The sequence below is a fragment of the Babylonia areolata genome, chromosome 4 (genome assembly GCF_041734735.1).
Source record: "Babylonia areolata isolate BAREFJ2019XMU chromosome 4, ASM4173473v1, whole genome shotgun sequence".
Classification (NCBI taxonomy): Eukaryota; Metazoa; Mollusca; class Gastropoda; order Neogastropoda; family Buccinidae; genus Babylonia; species Babylonia areolata.
The window spans coordinates 31503087-31526244 of NC_134879.1; the positions used below are offsets into that span (position 1 = coordinate 31503087).

The window sequence follows — 23158 nt, forward strand, 5'->3', positions numbered from 1 at the left end:
CTTTCCACTTACATGAATGGATACATCCCATGCACAGTATTGTGATATTATTTATGTGTGTTTATAAGAGACACTCCCAAGTCTGAACTCACATGCATGCTTTTGTACAAATCTAATAAAAAGACATTTAAATATCTCTGCTATTGTGAGCACCTTTTAAAACTACTGTACACTGTGAAACAATGCAGTAAGGTTGAGCATTGTTGCAGTTGATTGATCCCATTGTGCCGTCATTTATGGCTATTGTGGCAGAATGGTTAAGACGCTCAGCTGCCAGTATAGAGTCCGTGAGGGTGTGGGTTCGAATCCCGCTCTCGCCCTTTCTCCCAAGTTTGACTGGAAAAAACAGACTGAGTGTCTAGTCTTTAGGATGAGATGATAAACCGAGCTCCTGTGTGCAGCACTTTGTGTACTGAGAAAGAACCCATGGCAACAAAAGTGTTGTCCTCTGGCAAAATTATATAAAAAGAAATCCACTCTGATAGGTACACAAATAAATAAGCATGCACTCAAGGCCTGACAAGTACGTTTGGTTATGATGCTGGTCAGGCATCTGCCTAGCACATCTGGTGTAGCGTATATGGATTTGTCTGAATGCAGTGTTGCCTCCTTGAGAAAGTGAAAGTGAAAATGAAACTCATGGCTGTTGTACAGTGTGAAACAGTGCGGTAAAGTTGAGTGTTGTTACAGGTGATTGATCCAATTGTGCCGCGGTTCACGGCTCTGGAGAAGGAGGGAGCTGTCCTGGTGACCATAGCTGGTGCCAAGATGGAGGCCAAGGAAGTGGCGAAACACCCCAAGGTGGGTGGGTTTGGGGGAGTGATGGGTGGGGGGGGGAGTGTTTGTGTGGGGGGATGGGGAAGTGTGAGTGTGTGTAGTGTGGTGATGCATGGGAGGGGTATTAGTGTGTGTGTTGTGTGAGTGTGGGGTCATGGGTGGGGGGAGTGTATGTATGTTTATGTGTATATGTTGGGGGGCTCTGTGTGTGTATTGAGGGTTGGTGTGTTGTGTGTGAAGAGTGGGGGTGGTGGTGGTGTGTGCATGTGTGTATTTGTGTGTGTGTGTGTGTTTAAAATAATGCTAAAAATATATATAAAAGTATTTGATTATTGTATCAAACTGAATTAAGAATATATTATGTCCATTGTTGACAAGATGAGACAACTCAGTCATGGAAAGATAACCAACACATCCATGCCCCCTACCTGTCGATGTTATTGGTAGGGTAAGCCTCCCCAGGATCCCCTATTGATCAGCTTCAGCATCACTTTTTCTCCCACATTTTCATCATTGCTTTTTTCACCAATGTGCGGCAGAACAAAGCTGTGGCCACCTCTTCTGCACTCCATGACAGTGATGTTTTGGTGTGCAGAGTGAAGACATGAAGTGGACAGTGGTGACAGTGATGTTTTGGTGTGCAGAGTGAAGACATGAAGTGGACAGTGGTGACAGTGATGTTTTGGTGTGCAGAGTGAAGACATGAAGTGGACAGTGGTGACAGTGATGTTTTGGTGTGCTGAGTGAAGACATGAAGTGGACAGTGGTGACAGTGATGTTTTGGTGTGCTGAGTGAAGACATGAAGTGGACAGTGGTGACAGTGATGTTTTGGTGTGCAGAGTGAAGACATGAAGTGGACAGTGGTGACAGTGATGTTTTGGTGTGCAGAGTGAAGACATGAAGTGGACAGTGGTGACAGTGATGTTTTGGTGTGCAGAGTGAAGACATGAAGTGGACAGTGGTGACAGTGATGTTTTGGTGTGCAGAGTGAAGACATGAAGTGGACAGTGGTGACAGTGATGTTTTGGTGTGCAGAATGAGGATGTGGGCATGAAGACGACATGGTACGGACCCCAGGTTTACGTGGAGGAGGCTGATGCCGCCTGCATGAAGGAAGGGGAGGTGGTCACCTTCATCAACTGGGGCAACATCGTCATCAAGAAAATTAACAGGTTAGTGAGTCCAGAAAATTAACAAGAAAGTGAAGTGAACAGCATGCTGACTTGTTATTGATATTTTCTCAAAGCTTCAGAGCTTTCAGAAGATAGGTAAATCAGATATGCATATTGATACTTAAAAAAAAAAGAGAAAAGGTTAACCTAATCTTTAAACTGCTATGTAAGCATGTGAGTGGTTTTCAGACCGTGGATGGTTCACTCTCTTGCCACTGCCACAAAAGCTGTATCCAAATGGTGGCAAAATATCTCCATCTTGCGAAAGTTTTTACATTAATATACAAAAAATTATAATATTGGCTTTAGCTTCGCCAGGGTTCCCCGGACTCATATTGACTTGGAAACAGCCTACATCATCCAGGAATGTGTTTTTTCAAAGGAGTTTATTGGCTGACTGACCATGTCAGCAACTCATGATCTATGTGGGCAAGCAGAATGGTGATGCATTGTCCAAGCTGAGTGTGAGCAAAACTAACCACCATAACGGAGGATTTAGCTTGAAGAAGATGAAGACAGACTGAACTAACCACCATAACGGAGGATTTAGCTTGAAGAAGATGAAGACAGACTGAACTAACCACCATAACGGAGGATTTAGCTTGAAGAAGATGAAGACAGACTGCAGTCTCATCATTCTGTGGAAGAGGAAGGTGAGGAATACCAACCTACTCTTCATCCAGAGAGAAGAACAGAGTTCAACTTTCCTAGCAGACAGCATTTAGTGATTCGAGAACAGAAACGTTGTACATGACTGTCCGGCCAGTGAGCGGTAGAAGGGGTGAGGGAGGTATCAGATTGTGTGCAGACCAAATCGGGGCTGGGTTGCATGAGCAGTCTTAGCAGCGCTGAGTTTGCTTATCTTTAAGAATGTTCATAACTCCACTGTAAATTCCATACAGGTAGGAACGTTCGTAACGATCAGCAAACTTAGCACTGCTGAGTTCACTCATGCAGCCTACCCCAGGACACAGTCAGATGGGAAGGGGAGGGGCAGGTGGGTAGGCATGGTGATGTGCCTATTTTCAGATCAGAAGGTTTGACAATGGGCTGGTGATTTTAATCCAGACATTCCTTTGTTGGGGATGATGGTGGTGGTGGTGGGTGGGTGGTGGGTGAGTGTGTGTGTCTGTGATGTATATTTTTGAAAAATTGTTGTGGATCACATATTCTTTTCATCACATTTTTTTCATGATGGGGCCCAATTCTCTCCTTCCAGTGTTTTAACCCTGCTCAAGCAGTCAGGAACCCGTTAACACCAGGGGGGGCTGAAGAGTAAAGAGCCTTTCCCAAGGACACAACACTGTGTCAACAGGGCCTGGAGCCCTGATAGTGGGGAACACTGGATTTTGTCATGGTGCATTAATTTTAGGAAATATATTTCCTGTTTTGCTGTGATGATGTGAGGATCTAGATGTCATCTGTGAGCTTGTTTCGTGTGTGTGTGTGTGTGTGTGTGTGTGAGGATCTTGTTGTCATCTGTGAGCATGTTTTGTGTGTGTGTGTGTGTGTGTGAGGATCTAGATGTCATCTGTGAGCTTGTTTCGTGTGTGTGTGTGTGTGTGTGAGGATCTTGTTGTCATCTGTGAGCATGTTTTGTGTGTGTATGAGGAGGCTGCTGTTTGAACATGTTGTGTGTGGAGTTTGCTGTCATGTTTGTTGTCACGTTTATACATGTGTGTGTGGAGGTTGTTGTCATGTTTGTACATGTTGTGTGTGTAGAGGTTGTTGTCACGTTTGTACATGTTGTGTGGAGGTTGTTGTCATGTTTGTACACGTTGTGTGTGTGGAGGTTGCTGTCATGTTTGTACACGTAGTGTGCGTGGACGTTGCTGTCATGTTTGTACACGTTTTGTGTGCATAGGTTGCTGTCACGTTTGTACATGTTGTGTGTGTGGAGGTTGCTGTCATGTGGAGGTTGCTGTCATGTGGAGGTTGCTGTCACATTTGTACATGTTGTGTGTGTGGAGGTTGCTGTCATGTGGAGGTTGCTGTCATGTTTGTTCATGTTGTGTGTGTGGAGGTTGCTGTCGTGTGGAGGTTGCTGTCATGTGGAGGTTGCTGTCACATTTGTACATGTTGTGTGTGTGGAGGTTGCTGTCATGTGGAGGTTGCTGTCATGTGGAGGTTGCTGTCACATTTGTACATGTTGTGTGTGTGGAGGTTGCTGTCATGTGGAGGTTGCTGTCATGTTTGTTCATGTTGTGTGTGTGGAGGTTGCTGTCGTGTGGAGGTTGCTGTCATGTGGAGGTTGCTGTCACATTTGTACATGTGTGTGTGGAGGTTGCTGTTGTGTGGAGGTTGCTGTCATGTGGAGGTTGCTGTACATTTGTACATGTTGTGTGTGTGGAGGTTGCTGTCATGTGGAGGTTGTTGTCATGTGGAGGTTGCTGTCATGTGGAGGTTGCTGTCATGTAGAGGTTGCTGTCACATTTGTACATGTTGTGTGTGTGGAGGTTGCTGTCGTGTGGAGGTTGCTGTCATGTGGAGGTTGCTGTCACATTTGTACATGTGTGTGAGGAGGTTGCTGTGTGTGGAGGTTGCTGTCATATGGAGGTTGCTGTCATGTGGAGGTTGCTGTCACATTTGTACATGTTGTGTGTGTGGAGGTTGCTGTCGTGTGGAGGTTGCTGTCGTGTGGAGGTTGCTGTCATGTGGAGGTTGCTGTCACATTTGTACATGTTGTGTGTGTGGAGGTTGCTGTCATGTGGAGGTTGCTGTCACATTTGTACATGTGTGTGAGGAGGTTGCTGTCATGGTTGTACATGTTGTGTATGCTGCACTGTTGCAGGGACCAGACAGGGAAGGTCACCTCCATGACAGCTGAGCTGAACCTGGAGAACACAGTGAGTTCCATGTCTGCCTAGGAAGTGACAGAATCAGACTGCACTTGATCGAATCCCACTCTCACCAGAATTTTCTCTCCCTCCTCTAGACCTTGTGTGGTGGTCTGGACGCTAGTCATTTGGATGAGATGATGAACTGAGGTCTCGTGCACAGAATGTGTTATGTGTATGTGTGCGTGTGATTGAAGCCTGTCTGAATGACACAGGAAACAAAATTGACTTTACCATGGTAGGCAGCCTGTTGTGCAAATTACTGTGGAAAGGGATTCATTTGGTATCTGACCAAAGGTGGGTGCTACATTAGTATCAGTAATGAAATGAAATGCTTTTAGCTTCATAGAGATGGGAACAAACTGATTGTTTGATTATTCTTCTTTGCTTGTTGGCTGCAACTATCATGTTCGCTCATATGTACAAATAGGCTTTTATGTGTATGACCGTTTTTTTATATTTTACTCTGCCATGTAGGCAGCAATACTCTGTTTTCGAGGGTGTGCATGTGTGTTCTTGTTTCCATAATCCATCAAATACTGACAAGTAATACCGGATCTTTAAAGTGCATTTTTGAACTTTCGCATGTGAATACTTACGAAGGGGGTTCAGGGACTTGCAGGTCTGCACATGTTGAACTGGAACTTGTGTCCCCTTTATATCTCCATTTCAGTCCTTTTCCTTATGGGTAGGCTTGTGTATTCTTCCTGGTCTTCACATCAAGTTGAAGAAAGGCTGGTATAGAAAATTGTGCTTGAGTGAGGGAGTGAGTGAGTGTGCGAGTGTGTTTGCACCCACATGCAGTAGCAGTCATCAGTGTGAATGCTGTGACAGGACTACAAGAAGACTCAGAAGATCACGTGGCTGACGGCGGTGGAGGGTGCAGAGGACAGCAGAGCGGGCGCACTGGTGCCCACGGTGTGTGTGCACTATGACCATATCATCACCAAGGGCGTGCTGGACAAGGACGAGGACTTCAAGGCCTACATCAACACCCAGTCCAAGGTGAGGCTGGAACAGTTAGAAATGACTGATTTTTTTTTTTTTTTTTTTTGGTGCTGCCCCATCATCTGCACCATTTCAGCGGCATTACTCCCACGCTGCAACTCCAGTCCCCCCATACACTGCCACACCTGGGTTCGTCTGTCGCAGTCCTGGCATTGACAGTCTACAGGGAACCATCAATGTTAGGTTGCCAGTAGGCCACACATCAGAGGAGACCCTCCACCTCCGCTGAATCACTTCGGTTGAGTCCATTAGAGCCTGTTCTGATTTAACGTACGTAGGACACCACCTACTAAGTCTTTACTGATGACAAAAATGGCTTAGTCATGGATCCAGGTTGAGTGAGCATCGCCCTCAGAGTGGACACCACCACCAAGTCCCTACAGTGACACAGTTGAAATGACATCACTGAACACCAACAAAGTGACTCAGCACTAATGCAGGATCTTCTCTGTTGTAAGGTCTCATGGGGACCAAAACACTGATTTGAAAATATATCCTCATTCATTTTCCTTCAAAACATGTGTGACATTTTTTGTTTGTTTCTCTTATTAACATTTGTGCAAGCATTTTGTGAAAGTTTCTGAGCTCTGGGTGTGTGTGTGTGTGTGAGTGTTCATGCATGCGCGCACATGTGTGTGTGGGGAGAGGGGGGTGGGAAGAGGGGGGGGGAGGTTGTTGGATGATTGGTGTCATGATGACTGCTGTGAGTATGTAAACTGATTTGCTTCATTATTTCGTATGATTTGCTTTATTCTTTTCATCATTTATTGTTAATGAGTCATGTGCATGCAGTGCACTTTTGAGTTCTAGTAGAGAAAAAGTGCTGAATAAATGTTCATCATCATCGTCATTTTTTTTTTTTTTTTCACATTATCATCATGTGTGCAAAAGGAGCAGGAGCTGCTTGGTGATTATTATTATTATTATTATTATCATTAAAATATAGTGTGGAGTGTTCATCTGGAGGTAACGCATCCGCCTAGGAAGTGAGAGAATCTGGTTCGAATCACACCAGCAGTTGCCAGTATTTTCTCCCCCTCCACTAGACCTTGAGTGGTGGTCTAGAAACTTGTCATTTGGATGAGACGATAAACTGAGGTCCTGTGTGGAGCTTGCATTTAGCGTACGTAAAAGAACCCATGGCAACAAAAAGGTTGTCCCTGGCAAAATTCTGTAGAAAAATACACTTCGATAGGAATACAAATAGAATTGCAGGCAGGAAAAAAAATACAAAGAAAAAGGGTGGCGCTGTCAGTGTAGCGATGCGCTCTCCCTGGGGAGGGTAGCCTGAATTTCACACAGAGAAAAATTAATACAATACAGTGTTATCATTAATATTGTTGTTACTATTATTATCATTGCTATTGTTATACTACTACTACTAATGATGATGATGATAGTAATAATGATATTTCTATTATTATTATCATCGTTATCATTATGATGAGTGCAGAAGGAGCAGGAAATGCTGGGAGACCCCAGCCTGGCCTCACTGAAGAAAGGGGACATCATTCAGCTGCAGCGCCGTGGTTTCTTCGTCTGTGACCAGCCTTACCTGCCCGCCAGGTCTGTGTGCTGCTGTCTGTCCTTCCATCCGTCTGTCTGTCCTTCCATCCGTCTGTCTGTCCGTACCCAGTGCTGGCTGATTTCTGCGTGGGTGCAGCTCCTTTCCCTTTCTGATGGAAATCTTTTTTTTTTAAATTGAAAAAAATAGTAGTTTCTTCTTTTCAAAAAAGAAAGCAAAAGTGAATATGAACTTCTCATTGTTCATGAACGGGAAATAGAAGTCAGCTTTGTCAGTGTGCTGCCTTTGCAAACCCTGTGCAATGTGGAGCAAACTGCTGTGTGGCATTTTAAAACAAACAGCACACCATTTGTGGACAGTGTTTCTCAGTCTCCTTTATATGCTGAGAGGAAAAAGCAACATGCTGTTCATGAAGGGAGGAGTCTCCGTGGAATTGACAACTCTATTGTAAAGACAAGTGGAAATGGCAATGGCTTGATGATACTGACAGCAATAAAATTAACACAGAAAGGCTTGCTGATACTGACAGTGATGGAAATTAACACAGAAAGGCTTGATGATACTGACAGTGATGGAAATTAACACAGAAAGGCTTGATGATACTGACAGTGATTGAAATTAACACAGAAAGGCTTGCTGATACTGACAGTGATGGAAATTAACACAGAAGGGCTTGGTGATACTGACAGTGATTGAAATTAACACAGAAAGGCTTGATGATACTGGCAGTGATGGAAATTAACACAGAAAGGCTTGATGATACTGACAGTGATTGAAATTAACACAGAAAGGCTTGATGATACTGACAGTGATTGAAATTAACACAGAAAGGCTAGATGATACTGACAGCAATGAAAATTAACACAGAAGGGCTTGATGATACTGACAGTGATTGAAATTAACACAGAAAGGCTAGATGATACTGACAGCAATGAAAATTAACACAGAAGGGCTTGGTGATACTGACAGTGATGGAAATTAACACAGAAAGGCTTGATGTTACTGACAGCGATGAAATTAACACAGAAGGGCTTGATGATACTGACAGTGGTGGAAATTAACACAGAAAGGCTTGATGTTACTGACAGCGATGAAATTAACACAGAAGGGCTTGATGATACTGACAGTGATGGAAATTAACACAGAAAGGCTTGATGTTACTGACAGCGATGAAATTAACACAGAAGGGCTTGATGATACTGACAGTTTGATGGAAATTAACACAAAAGGGCTTGATGATACTGACAGTGATGGAAATTTACACAAGAGTATGGTTTGAGAAGTCAGTCACACTGGAATAAGTTACTGTCTGCTGTGTAGCAAGGAAAAAGGAATACGTAACCACCCCCGAAAACAGAGCATGGCTGCCTACATGGCGGCATAAAAATGGTCATACGCATAAAAGCCCACTCGTGTAGATACAAGTGAACATGGAAGCTGCAGCCCAGGAACGCAGAAGAAGAAGAAAATACATAACCAAGGGCAAGAGAAAAGTAAAGGAACAAAGACTACTCACCTCACCTCCTTCCTGGACTTCATTCAGTTTTTTTAAAAATTGTTTTCAACAGTTGCACTCTTGCTTCTGTCATCTGTGGAAATTCCGCCTGTTCTTAATGTGGTGAAACCATTGCTCTTTTCTTGTGGCTTTTTTCGTTTCTTGTCTGTTTGTTGTTTTTCTGTCAGTTCTTTTGTTTGTGTGCGTGTGACTGTGAGTGTGTGTATGTGTGTGTGTGTGTGTGTGTGTGTGTGTGTAATAGAATTGGTTAGGTGTTCCATGGTTGGTCTTTTATTTATTTTTTTAATATTTAATTACACATACTATACTGTGACCCACTGGTGCAGTCTCTGGCATGGGTCTGATTCCCTCTCCTGTGCAAACTGCTTCCCCACTGAAGGGGAGAAAACAAAAGTAGATGCGGCTAGTTACACTTTTTTTGTTGTTGTTGTTGTTGTTGTCGTACCTGTAAAGGAAGGGGAGAAAGCAGAAGTAGATATGGCTAGTTAAACACTTTTTTTGCTGTTGTATTACCTGTGAAGGAAGGGGAGAAAGTAGAAGTAGATATGGATAGTTAAACACTTTTTTTGCTGTTGTATTACCTGTGAAGGAAGGGGAGAAAGTAGAAGTAGATATGGATAGTTAAACACTTTTGTTGCTGTTCTTGTGCTACCTGTTAAGGTATGTGACTGTTTGCAGCCCCCACACTGGCCAGGTGAGCCCCTGTGTGCTGTTCAGCGTGCCGGACGGCCACCAGAAGGAGATGCCCACTGCCGGCTCCAAGCACAAGGAGGAAGGGGGCAAGAAAAACAGCAGCGCCAAAGAGGTTCGGTCCTTGAGTGAAGCGTCATGTTCAGAGGATGGGATGTGTTGGGAGAATGTCTTTTGTGTTGTGTTGGGAGAATGTCTTGTGTTGTGTTGGGAGAATGTCTTGTGTTGGGAGTCTTCTGTTGGGAGAATGTCTTGTGTTGTGTTGGGAGAATGTCTTTTGTGTTGTGTTGGGAGAATGTCTTGTGTTGTGTTGGGAGTCTTGTGTTGGGAGAATGTCTTGTGTTGTGTTGGGAGAATGTCTTTTGTGTTGTGTTGGGAGAATGTCTTGTGTTGTTTTGGGAGAATGTCTTTTGTGTTGTGTTGGGATAATGTCTTGTGTTGTGTTGAGAGAATGTCTTTTGTGTTGTGTTGGGAGAATGTCTTGTGTTGTGTTGAGAGAATGTCTTTTGTGTTGTGTTGGGAGAATGTCTTGTGTTGTGTTGGGAGAATGTCTTGTGTTGTGTTGGGAGAATGTCTTTGTATTGTGTTGGTTGTGTTGTGTTGGGAGGATGTCTTTTTGTGTTGTGTTGTCTTTTGTGTTGTGTTGGGAGAATGTCTTTTTGTGTTGTGTTGGGAGAATGTCTTGTGTTGAGAGACAGCAGCTGTCTTGTGTTGAGAGAATGGAGCTGTCTTGAGCGTCAGTCTGCATTATTGTAATCATTTGACAGTTGATGACGTGATGTGAACAGAAACCACTGAGCACGAATGGCAGGGTGTGAGAGAAGTTTACACAACGATGCATGCACGTTTATAGAATAGAACAGAATAGAGTATGTCTTTATTACCAAGTGTACCAGGGTCACAAGGAATATTTGGGGGTGGGTGGGGGGGGGGATAGTACATATCAAGGTACAAACATAAATAAAAAATCATACACAAACACAGGTACAGTAGAAATTAGGATACATACAAGTGCATATCAATCAATATAAAAACTTGTGCATACTCACACACACACACACACATACACTCTCTCTCTCACATGTTTATGTATGTGTAACTTCTTACTGTTAATGTCATGAGCACCTACTTACATACATCATTATGATGACTATCATTATCAGACAGTTGATGATGTGTTGTGAACAGAAAGCTCAGAGCAAGAAAGGCAAGGCAGCAGAGAAGTCTCCACTTGAAGAACAACCTCCACAGAGTGCGAGTTCCATGTCGGTCAATGACCTGGACAACAAGATCCGGGCCCAAGGGGATCAAGTGCGTCAGCTGAAGGCAGAGAAAGCTGCCAAGGTGAGCACTTTCTTCTTCTCCTCTTTGGTTTATTGTCTGTTCAGTACAGTGTGGTTTAGACATGCACACATGCATTCATTTCAGTATGCACATACATGTTTATACCATGGGTGTGGAGAGTGGATGAGGGATGGGATATGGGGGGTGGGTGGGGACAGTGGAGTTTAAGGGGACTGGGTTGAGGAGGAGTCATCAGTGATACTTAACCAGTAAAAGAAGTTAGAAGCTTCCTTCAGAGGGTCACTAACGTTGCACTTTCTAATCAAATCTGCGTTGCCACACAAATATAAAGACAAGCACATTTTCTGGTCATAGCCGTCTTGGTTTCTGGGCCAAGAAATGGACAGACACATTTTTGTGAAAAGAACAAGGAAGCATGGGGGAAGGGAGAAGGGGGTGTAGGGGTCAATTTCAGTAAATGATGGCTGTTGGTTGGTTGATCAGTGAACAGTGATTACTCTAATTTGGAGAGTCTTCGTGCCTTGAAACTTTGACTGAAACCTATTGTTGGCTGCTGAAGAGCATGTACACTGAACAGGAGGCTGATCCATTTGATACTTTTGTTGGAATAAGTGAACAAAGAAAATTAGTACTTGGCCATTTGACATTTTTATATTAGATTGATGAAAAAAAAAATTAAAGGAGCTAAATAATTTTTGATACTTTCTGTTTATGCCTCAGAAATGTTTTCCATTTTTTGATGATGATGGGGGTGATGAAGACGCTGCTGTGAGTGTCCATTTAGGTTTGGGACTTCTTGACAAATGCTCTCAATATATCTTGGCGTCAGCCTGGCTGAGAGATAAGATACTTTCAGTGTTGGACTGGAAATCTGAGCAACACTCCCAAAGATCTACCAGTGAAATGGATGACCCTCAACTGTGTGGTCCTCCCGTCTGAGCCCATAGCACACTGAGCTCTGTGTAGGAGCTGGCCACGGTCCAACCCCCCCACCGGTGATGGGGATTGAACCATGTCTTCACAGTCAAGCTAACCACTTTGCCACAGGGGCTAGTTAAAAAATAAACAAGAAAAGAAAACCCATAATAAAAAAGAAACATATTCGCCAGGCAGTATGTGTGTTAATAGGACAGAGATGTTGCAGTACAGGTGTTCATCTGCTGTGTGTGTTCAGGCAGACATAGATGCAGCAGTACAGGTGTTCATCTGTTGTGTGTGTTCAGGGGGACATAGACGCAGCAGTACAGCAGTACAGGTGTTTTATCTGTTGTGTGTGTTCAGGGGGACATAGACGCAGCAGTACAGGTGTTTTATCTGTTGTGTGTGTTCAGGGAGACATAGACGCAGCAGTACAGGTGTTTTGTGTGTGTGTGTGTTCAGGGTGACATAGATGCAGCAGTACAGGTGTTTTGTGTGTGTGTGTTCAGGGTGACATAGATGCAGCAGTACAGGTGTTTTGTGTGTGTGTGTTCAGGGTGACATAGACGCAGCAGTACAGGTGCTGCTGTCCCTGAAGAAGCAGTACAAAGAGGCCACAGGCAAAGACTGGACCCCTCCCAAACCTGGGGCTGCCCCCACCACCCCCACCCCCACCCCTGCTGGTGGGGATCTGGACGCCAAGGTCCGTGAGCAGGGAGACAGAGTGAGGCAGCTCAAGGCTGACAAGGCTCCCAAGGTGAGACCCCATGTCTGGGTTCTTTTTTGATAACTCGTGAGTATGTGAGCAGTTTAAGTCTAAACACCTGATTTTCATGGCTTGGATTCTTCTTTTCAAATCAGCTGTGAGGATTCATGTCTCATGCATGCGGGAGATGGAATATACCTGTGCACGTAGGAGTCTGATCTTGTGTTTCATGAAAGTGTTGTCCTTCCGTAGAGGTTGCTGTCTGAACAGAGCTGATGTGTTTGCTACCATTGAGAGGATTTCTGAATTGGTTCCTTCGTTGCTAATAACGTGACAGTTTATTCCGTCCAGTTTTGATCAAATATTCATTGATTATGGCCAGAACATGGACCGTCTCAAAGATCAAGGTTAGAGGTTGAAGGGCAAGGTGACAACAGTGTGCAGTTAAAAAATTCCTTTTGAAAGGTTATATGGAATAAAATGGGTTTTATACATGACACGAAGGCCGTGCCATTCTTTATATATATATATATATTTGTATTTGTATTTCTTTTTATCACAACAGATTTCTCTGTGTGAAATTCGGGCTGCTCTCCCTAGGGAGAGCGCGTTGCTATACTACAGCGCCACCCTTTTTTATTTTTGTATTTTTTCCTGCATGCAGTTTCATTTGTTTTTCCAGTCCAAGTGGAATTTTCTTCAGAATTTTGCCAGGAACAACCCATTTGTTGTCGTGGGTTCTTTTACGTGCACTATATTAATATATATAAATAGAAATATATGTTTGGGTTTTTTTTCCCTGGTTGGAGGATTCAAGAGTTGTTGGGCAGAGTCTGTAAACCCCATTCTTCATAACTTTGATCATAGAACTGCAGGTGTTTGAAAGGCATACATACAGTGCTGCTTCATAACACTGCAGGTAGTTTACTGCAAGTCACATTAATCTTGCAAAATGAGGGTATTGCCCAAAACTTTGTAATGTGTGTGTGTGTGTGTGTGTGTGTGTTCAGTGGGATATGGATGCTGCAGAACAGGTGTTTATCTGTTCTGTGTATGTTCAGAGTGACATAGATACAGTAGTACAGGTGTTTATCTGTTGTGTGTGTTCAGGGGGACATAGACACAGCAGTACAGGTGTTTTATCTGTTGTGTGTGTTCAGGGGGACATAGACGCAGCAGTACGGGTGTTTTATCTGTTGTGTGTGTTCAGGGGGACATAGACACAGCAGTACAGGTGTTTTATCTGTTGTGTGTGTTCAGGGGGACATAGACGCAGCAGTACGGGTGTTTTATCTGTTGTGTGTGTTCAGGGGGACATAGACGCAGCAGTACAGGTGCTGCTGTCCCTGAAGAAGCAGTACAAAGAGGCCACAGGCAAAGACTGGACTCCTCCCAAACCTGGGGCTGCCCCCACCACCCCCACCCCCACCCCTGCTGGTGGGGATCTGGACGCCAAGGTCCGTGAGCAGGGAGACAGAGTGAGGCAGCTCAAGGCTGACAAGGCTCCCAAGGTGAGACCCCATGTCTGGGTTCTTTTTTGATAACTCGTGAGTATGTGAGCAGTTTAAGTCTAAACACCTGATTTTCATGGCTTGGATTCTTCTTTTCAAATCAGCTGTGAGGATTCATGTCTCATGCATGCGGGAGATGGAATATACCTGTGCACATAGGAGTCTGATCTTGTGTTTCATGAAAATGTTGTCCTTCCGTAGAGGTTGCTGTCTGAACAGAGCTGATGTGTTTGCTACCCTTGAGAGGATTTCTGAATTGGGTCCTTCGTTGCTGATAATGTAACAACTTTTATTTTTCCAACCAATTTTGATAAAATATTCATTGATTATGGCCAGAACATGGACCGTCTCAAAGATCAAGGTTAGAGGTTGAAGGGCAAGGTGACAAACAGTGTGCAGTTAAAGAATTCCTTTTGAAAGGTTATATGGAATAAAATGGGTTTTATACACGTCATGAAGGACTTGCCACTCTTTATATATATATTTTTTTTTCCTGGTTGGAGGGTTCAAGTGTTGTTGGGCAGAGTCTGTAAACCCCATTCTTGATAACTTTGATCATAGAACTGCTGGTGTTTGAAAGGCATACATACACTGTTGCTACATAACGCTGCAGTTAGTTTACTGCAAGTCACATTAATCTCGCAAAATGAGGTTATTGCCCAAAACTTTGTAAATGTTTCTGTGTGAAGTAAGAGAGAGAGAGAGAGAGAGATGTCTACAGCCATTCCTGTTATCTGGTCATTTGGATCACCCTGTGTAGGTCTTAGAGGCTGATGCTGATAGGACTGATGTTTGGGTGTGTCTGTGTGTGATTGTGTGTAAGAGAGATATGTCCACAGGGAAGCGATGAGTGATATCTGGTGGTAAGGATCACCCTGTTTAGACCTTTAGGGCTGATGCTGATCTCACTGATATTAGAGCATTCTGACCGAGAGGGAAGAAAAATGGGGAGGGGCGGGGATCATGTCCTACATCATCTTGATGATATGTTTCTCTTCGATGGATGCTGTAAATGTGTCAAAAATAAAGTGTGTGTGTGTGTGTTTTCAGCAGGATATAGACGCTGCAGAACAGGTGTTTATCTGTTCTGTGTATGTTCAGGGTGACATAGATACAGCAGTACAGGTGTTTATCTGTTTTGTGTGTTCAGGATGACATAGACGCAGCAGTACAGGTGTTTTATCGGTTGTGTGTGTTCAGGGGGACATAGACGCTGCAGTACAGGTGTTTTGTGTGTGTGTTCAGGGGGACATAGATGCAGCAGTACAGGTGTTTTATCTGTTGTGTGTGTTCAGGGGGACATAGACACAGCAGTACAGGTGTTTTGTGTGCGTGTGTTCAGGGTGACATAGACGCAGCAGTACAGGTGTTTTGTGTGTGTGTGTTCAGGGTGACATAGATGCAGCAGTACAGGTGTTTTGTGTGTGTGTGTTCAGGGGGACATAGACGCAGCAGTACAGGTGCTGCTGTCCCTGAAGAAGCAGTACAAAGAGGCCACGGGCAAAGACTGGACCCCTCCCAAACCTGGGGCTGCCCCCACCACTCCCACCTCCACCCCTGCTGGTGGGGATCTGGATGCCAAGATCCGTGAGCAGGGAGACAGAGTGAGGCAGCTCAAGGCTGACAAGGCTCCCAAGGTGAGAGTCTGTGTGTTATGCAAGAGAGTGAGAGACAGACTAAAGGAAGGCAACATTCACATGCGAGTTCAGTCTCATTCTCCCACACTTTTCAGTAAACAAAACAGACACAAGGTATTGCCCCTGAGTCTATATGATTTAACAAAAAAATTCACATCATTGCTGCTTACAAGCCAATAAATACACTAATGTGGTTCGTCCATTGGGATCGACGAGGACCATCTAGTCATCCTGGGGGTGGGTGGGTTGGGCTCTGTGGGTGCGCAGATGACTTGTCAGGCCAATCCGCGCCTGGAAGGTTCTGACACAGTGTGGACAGGGGATGGTGGCGGCTGTTGGGGACTTACTGGCACTGCTTTTCCTGGCCTGTCTGCATTGCTGTGCTGCAGCGATTCTGTTGGACTCACAGGATTTGGCGCCTTTGTGGACAGCTGAATGCCAAAATATTCTAATATACTAATATGCACACATACACACGCACACACACACACGCACGCACGCATTCGATTCTGAGTCTGGGGAATGCTGACTTCTTGTTCCTCAATGTTTCTGTGGATCCAAGAACTGAAAACAGTCAAAAGAAATATCACCTCAGGTCTTGTGTAGTATTGGCCCGCACACACAAATTACGCAGTTCTTTCGGACGTGTCATCTTAGTCTTGGAGAAGTGTTCACCCGATGCTGCACCAGCCTCATCAGACCTCATTCAGGTCTGTCCTGCTCCAGTCTCCTTGGACTGGGCCGCTACCACGTCTCCTCCGACTGTGGGTTGATCTGATCTCCTCAGACTGGGCTATCTATGTCTGCCCTGGAACTCTGTTGGCCAGAACCACAGAGAAACAACATTGAGATCTTTTCCCTTCTAGTCAGTGCGACAGACTGTGTGTCACTAGCCAGTTAAACTGGGTAGCAAAAAAATACTCACTGACCAGTACAAGAACCACGTGCCAATGAACAGAAGCGCCTGAATTCTTCGGAAATCAGATTGTGGCACTCCTTAACATTCCCCCATTCCTAGGGTAAAAGAAAAAATTAGAAGAAAATGCAGTTTTCTTTTCCATGATCCTTATGCCAGAGAACCGTAGGATGGATGATCTACCAGGCTGACCTTATAACAGACAACATGATGAAAAATCAGATGCCTTAACCATGAGAAAAAAAATTAAAAAAATCGGAAAATCTACAGACCTTGCTGAATTTCAACACCAGCCTGAGAAAAACAACAAAAACAATACTGTGTTACCAACCAAAAGCCTTATGAAAGTGATTGAAAACAAAAAAGTACAAAGAGCTAATAACGTCCACTAATACTTTCACTCTGATAGTGTATAGTCTTATTTTCAAGACCACTTGCACTATGACAACCAATAGTGATTTCAAGTCAACTTAGCACCATTCCCTTTTCAGTTCCACACCCTTTGAAGCTGAGTCACAGGAATAGCTCATGGAATGGACTATCAGCCACAGAATGCGAGAGGATATCTGCCTATCAGTTCTTTTCCCCTGGACCATGTGGATATCGAAACGATACTCCTGCAGCGACAGAGCCCAGCGCATCACCCTACTGTTTGTGTGTGAACCAGACATCAGGTAGTGCAGTGGAGTGTGATCAACCTGCAGGTGAAATGATCGACCAAGCCAATATCGAGACAATTTTAACAGAGTCCAAACAACCGCAAGGCATTCCCTCTTGATAGTGCTGTACTGGGTTTCTCAATGCAGAAGTTTTCGACTCACAAAAGAGACAGGGTGCAACGTTCCGTTGTGCTTTTGCAAGAGTACATTCCCAATACCGACTGAGCTTGCGTCGGTCTGCACAATGAAAGGTCTGGACAAGTAGCCAGATGAAGGACCAGTGTGGCTTTCAACAATGTCTGGATCTGGCTCAAAGACTGAGCGCATTCTGATGTCCAAATGAGTTTTCCCGTGTTTTTCTCTCAATAAATCTGAGATGGGCACAGTCAACTGGACGAAATTTGGAATGTAGCGTCTGTAGTAACCCAGCAATCCAAGCATGGATCGAACCTGCTTTTTCATTGTTGGGGTTGAGACTTTCATGATTTTCTCAACCTTTACCTGCTAAGACCTGAGACGTCCCTTTCCAACAATGTGGCCCAAGAACTCCAATTCCTGAAATCCTGCGTTCACCTTTGAAGGATGAACTGGGAGGCCAAACTCTTGTAGTGTCTTCAAAACCCCTTGACATTGATAAGATGGTCAGTTCAGGAAGTACTGTACACCAGAACATCATCAAAGAAATTCAGTGCACTGAATCTTTCAAGAACCAGCATGCATATCATTCTTGCAAATGTTGCAGGTCCTGAAACAAGACCAAATGGCATTCTGGTCCACTGGTACAACCCTAAGGGTGTTTGGAAAGCAGTTTTGTCCCTGTCTTCCTTTACCTTGATCTTCCAATAGACTTTTGCTAGGTATGTTTTGGTGAAGTAAACAGCTGAAGACAATCTTGCAAAAAGTTCATCCATATCTGGAGTTGGTTCAGCATTGAAAATCGTTACTTTATTCAAGGCACGAAAATTGATGCAGACTCTGGTAGAACTGTCTTTCTTCTTCACTAGTATGACAGGTGCACGGTACAGAAAAGACAAAGGCTCTGTAATGCTCAACTCCAATATCACACGAACCTCCTTTTCAAGAGTGTCTTTTGCGGCAAAGGGCAAGGGGTACTGTTTTCGGAAACAGGCTCAGTTTGGTGGAGATGGATCTTGTGTTCAAAATCACATGTAAATGACCCTGGTTCTGTTGTCAAGATAGATGAACATGACTCGAACACTTCATTCAGCTCTTTTGGGACAATGAGAGCCTTTCATCAAGCTTCACATCTTCCAGCGTTTCAGAGCTGCCTGAAGGCACAGTCGGAACTGGAAGTGGGTCAGACTTTTCAACAGGCAAAAAAGCTGTCACCTGTGATGATTTCAGAATGTCTGTGTAAAATGCAGGATCCAAAGTGTCAAGACCATTGCATTGCTGACTTGTGGTCTGCCCATTTGCACCTGCCTGCTGAAATATCCTCTCTAGACTGGGCATTAGCAGCTGAATCAACACTAACAACGTTCTCATGATGACGAACATACCGTAAAGTTTGGTCTGTTGAGCGCACTGGTATATAAGCCGCTCCCACTAAATTTTGAAAAAAGTTGAACTTCATACATACATAAGCCACATTGGCTTATAAGCCGCACTTATTACCGGTACTGGAACACATACCGATACTACAGAAAAGCTGTCAATACTGTAGGTTATGAAATAAACACAAGCGGAAACAACACAAAGAAAAGCAAGTGAAAATACTGCTAGTGCCACAAAAAAACACCAAAAAAACAAAAACAAAAAACACACACAATGAAAATAAGATCCATAATTTAGGGAGTCACATTTATTCAACATCGTCCTGCTCACTGACTCCACTAAAATCTCCGTTTTCAGTGTCCGAGTTGAAGACAACCAGCACAGATTCCTCCACCATCTTGTCACTGACTTCAGCCTCTTTTTCACTTGATGAACATGAACGCAAGGTGGAGGTTGCTGCTGGTTTGTCACTTGCACTGTCGTCTGCTAGGGCAATCACCTTCAATTTGAAGGCTGCATCACAGGCATTACATCGCGTTTTCAGCATGATGAGGGTGTGCGCTTGAGCAGAGTAGAACTGAATGCTGATCTGAAGGCTTTAATGTGTGTGGATTTAATTTTTAAAACGTGAACAGTTAGCACACTAACCTGAGGCATATCCAAAAATTCATTGACAGAAATCATGATTTTGGTGAGTTGAAGGGCAGCTAAGAATAGACGAGAACATGACACTCCTGGGATCGTTAAAATCCTCAAATAAGCCGCATCATTGTATAAGCTGCAGAGGTTGAAGCTGGGATAAAAAGTCACGGCTTATAGACCAAACCCGCTGGTCACTGGAAAAGGGCCTTTCCACATCATCAGTAGCTTGTTTGTTTCTGTGGGAAGTTATACCAATATCTAATCACCCACCTTGAACTTTCTGTCAACTGCTTTTTTGTCATGGTGTTTCTTCCTTTCTGTTCAGCCATATCCAAATTCTTCTCCACCAGACTGTAAGCATCAGTGAGAAAATTCTTCAAATCAAAGACATATTGATACAAAGTTCTGTCCTCACCCTCTGCAGCCAGACCTGACCATGAAGAAGCCAACAGATCCATGGGACCCCGAGCTCTCCTGCCAAACAACAGTTCAAATGGGGAAAATCCTGTAGACTCACAAGGGACCTTGCTACACGCAAAGAGGACAGCAGGGTAAATACCTGTGCCACAGCTTCAGTTGAATGACTTACCTTAGGATTCCCTTCATTGCTTCATGAAACCTTTCACTAATGAATGCAAGAGAGTGAGCGACAGACTAAAGGAAGGCAAAAAACATTTACATGCGAGTTTGGTCTCATTCTCCCACACTCTTCCGTAAACAAAACAGACACAGGGTATTGCCCCTGAGCCTCATCAGACCTCAGCCAGGTCTGTCCCGCTCCAGCCCCCCCCGGACTTGGCTGCTACCACGTCTCCTTGGACTGGGCTGTCTCTACGTCTGCCCCGGAACTGTGTAGGCCAGAACCATGGAGCACCAACAGTGAGACCTTTTTCCTCTAAGTCTCTGCGACAGACTGTGTGTCACTAGCCAGTTAAACCAGATAGGGGGTAGAGAAGAAAATACTCACTGACCAGTACAAAAAACATGTGTCAATAAATAGAAGTGCTTTGTTTGATTTTATTAAGGATAGCACCCTATCCAAAACCTTATTTTCCTTTTCAGTTCTCAATTTCCCATGCATAGCACAAAGTATGACTGCAAAGATAAATTTCTGGTATTTGTTCTCTTCAAACAAAGGTTTATACATTATTACATATCTTTAATGTATGTTCTCTTCAGTCATAGGTTTATACTTTCGAGGCAACAGAGCAAGCCTTTTGGTTTCTCATTTGCATAAAAGACCGCAAGTAAAGAGGTCATTTAAAAGTTTTTTTCAGTGTGTTGAAAACTTTACATACGCATTCTCTTATCTTCCTTTTGTGAATTGCATGCTTGCGCTCAAACATCTGTGCATGTGCACCAGCACACAATACCTCAGTGCTCGGTTCTTGCAGTGTTTGACAAATTATTGCATCAGAAGACATCAGAAAATGCTGGAGATAGGCCAGTGTCTCATGATTCGACTTCCATTTGTGTTTGAGCAAACTATTGCACCAGAAATTACTGGAATTAGCCCAGTGTTTACTGAGAAGTCTTTGCACCATTTTTGAAGCTGTTGCATCAGAAAATATTGGTGACAAGCCAGTATGCTTGGGTCAAGGTCATGTCACCAACCTAGCAATCAGGAAGTCTGTGTTTGTTATTCAAATGAAAAGCGGTATCATGTTGCAGTTTCTGGTGGTTGTTTTTTCTCCTCTTCTTTTTATATTGGCTGTCTATGTGGGGTTGATAAGTGGGGGGATAGAAGGACTTAAGTGTCATGGGTAATGGCAGGTTGACATGTCAGTATGTTCTCACTCCACAAGACGCTGCCTCATTCTGAGATAAGATTTCTGCTCTGTTCTTTCACTCCTTCAAGTCCTTGTGTCCTCTTCCATATTAGCCCACCTCTTTGACAGTGGCTGCCATTGTTGTGTGTCTGTCAGGAGTGATATTTGTCTGTCTGCCTTTAGGGGGAGGGAAGAGTTGGGTGTTGGGGTGGGAGGGTGTCGGGTGGGGTGGGTACTGCAGTACCTTTCGTTCCCCTTCTCCACTCTCCCTCCCCTTATTTCTCCAGCATGCTGTTCCTCTTTAGTGCAGGTGTACACATGCATGCACACATGCACACACAGAGACAGATGTACATACACACAGACTTACAGCCACACAATCAAACACAGACACAAAGAGACTCATATGCATGTACACAGACACACACACACACACACAGAAACTTGTATACATACTCACACACAAGTGCTTATCCACCTTCCTCAGCAGCATAATCCAACACTCACACGCACACACACACACTCAGACAGACACACACACACACACACACACACATATACACACACACACTTATCCACACACTTATAAAAATATAAAATGTATATGCGGTAAGCAAATAACTGTAAGCCATCTACTCGTTCATTGTCCGAGCATAAGACAGTTAATTCCTAAAGATGTAATTGATGACTTTTCTTCCAATATTTCATTAGCCACTGAAAAGATTTTGAATGATTATTCATTGCTTAGAATGTTTTCGGAAATTTTAAACTCCAGTCCAGTTGGTATCCTCCTTTGATGTATTACAATTAATTAATGTTGTTATTTATATTTACATTGTTGTAGGTTAATACTTGTTGATATGCATATACATATTCTCTCCCCCCCCCCCCCCCCCCCCACCATGACATCTCATCCAATACACACCACAATCTCTTTAGACTTTTTCTTATAATAATCTACCTTCCCTCTGATACATAACATGAACACTTTTTTACACTAATATTCACATGCACACCCTTTCCTTTATCCACTACTTGACTCCTTTCCGTCTAAAAACACTTATAGTGAATAGACGTTAAACTGAAGATAACACTTATCCACCTTCCTCTACATCCTCATCCAATACACACATATACATACACATACACTTATCCACCTCCAATATACAAACACATCCATATCCACATGGGTGCTATTTTTCTGTCTGAAAAAAAGTCCAGTCTTTAGTACACTTACTTGACACGCACACTAGCCAAACTGTAAAAGCTTTGGACTTCAGCTAGAGGATTCTGGGCTCAGTCGTCATGTTGGCACCTGATTAGGGTCGAGATTTTTGTTGTCCTTGGTTGACATTTGTGCAGCCTGCCAGTATCTTCAACTCTGTCATGTATATATACAAAAGATCAAAACAGACATGTTAAAGATCACGCAATCCATATCAGGGGTGTGGTGGGTTGTGGAAACCTGAACATGCCTTGCATGCATACACCCCAAAACAGAATATGGCTGCCTATAGTGCAGTAAAAAGAAGCATGCAGGTAAAATCCCATTTGTAGAAGTGTGTGAAAGTGGGAGGTGTAGCCCACAAACCCAGAGAGAACTACACATACATCATGTTGACACACTGATAATAGGTAGAACTGGTAATTGGTAGAACTACACATACTTTATAGTGACACACCATAGAAAGAAGTACATATACTTGATGGTGACACACCATAGAAAGAACTACACATACTTTATGGCGACACACTGGTAACAAAAAGAACCACACATACTTCACTAGAGATAGAATGAACTACACATACTTTATTGTGACACATTGCTTCAATGTCTGGATCACCTTGGTAGATATGGAACTTACAAAGATATGGATCTCATAGACAAAGATCTGGATCTAAAATAAAGGCTCCCTAACTACACCTAATCTTGTACTGCTCACAGGTTAAAGAGCTAATGGTTGAGATAATACTTCATGAACTGTGTTGTTTTGCAGAGGGGGTGTTACTATTTTTTTTTTTATAAGATATGACAGAGTTTTGTGTATAACACC

At 43.6% G+C, this 23158-nt stretch overlaps 1 protein-coding gene across 2 annotated transcripts in view; it reads left to right on the forward strand.

Moving 5' to 3' along the window:
* Window positions 1-23158, forward strand: part of LOC143281064 (bifunctional glutamate/proline--tRNA ligase-like) — a 65676-nt gene that overhangs the window by 16722 nt on the left and 25796 nt on the right. The window contains exons 14-23 of one of the 2 annotated variants that reach the window (XM_076585984.1): window positions 691-801; window positions 1814-1950; window positions 4742-4796; window positions 5622-5792; window positions 7249-7361; window positions 9515-9641; window positions 10715-10870; window positions 12306-12506; window positions 13766-13966; window positions 15403-15603. In XM_076585984.1, the coding sequence (XP_076442099.1) occupies window positions 691-801; window positions 1814-1950; window positions 4742-4796; window positions 5622-5792; window positions 7249-7361; window positions 9515-9641; window positions 10715-10870; window positions 12306-12506; window positions 13766-13966; window positions 15403-15603 (1473 nt within the window). The remainder of the gene's footprint in view (window positions 1-690; window positions 802-1813; window positions 1951-4741; window positions 4797-5621; window positions 5793-7248; window positions 7362-9514; window positions 9642-10714; window positions 10871-12305; window positions 12507-13765; window positions 13967-15402; window positions 15604-23158) is intronic. The other variant, XM_076585985.1, reaches the window with a different exon arrangement.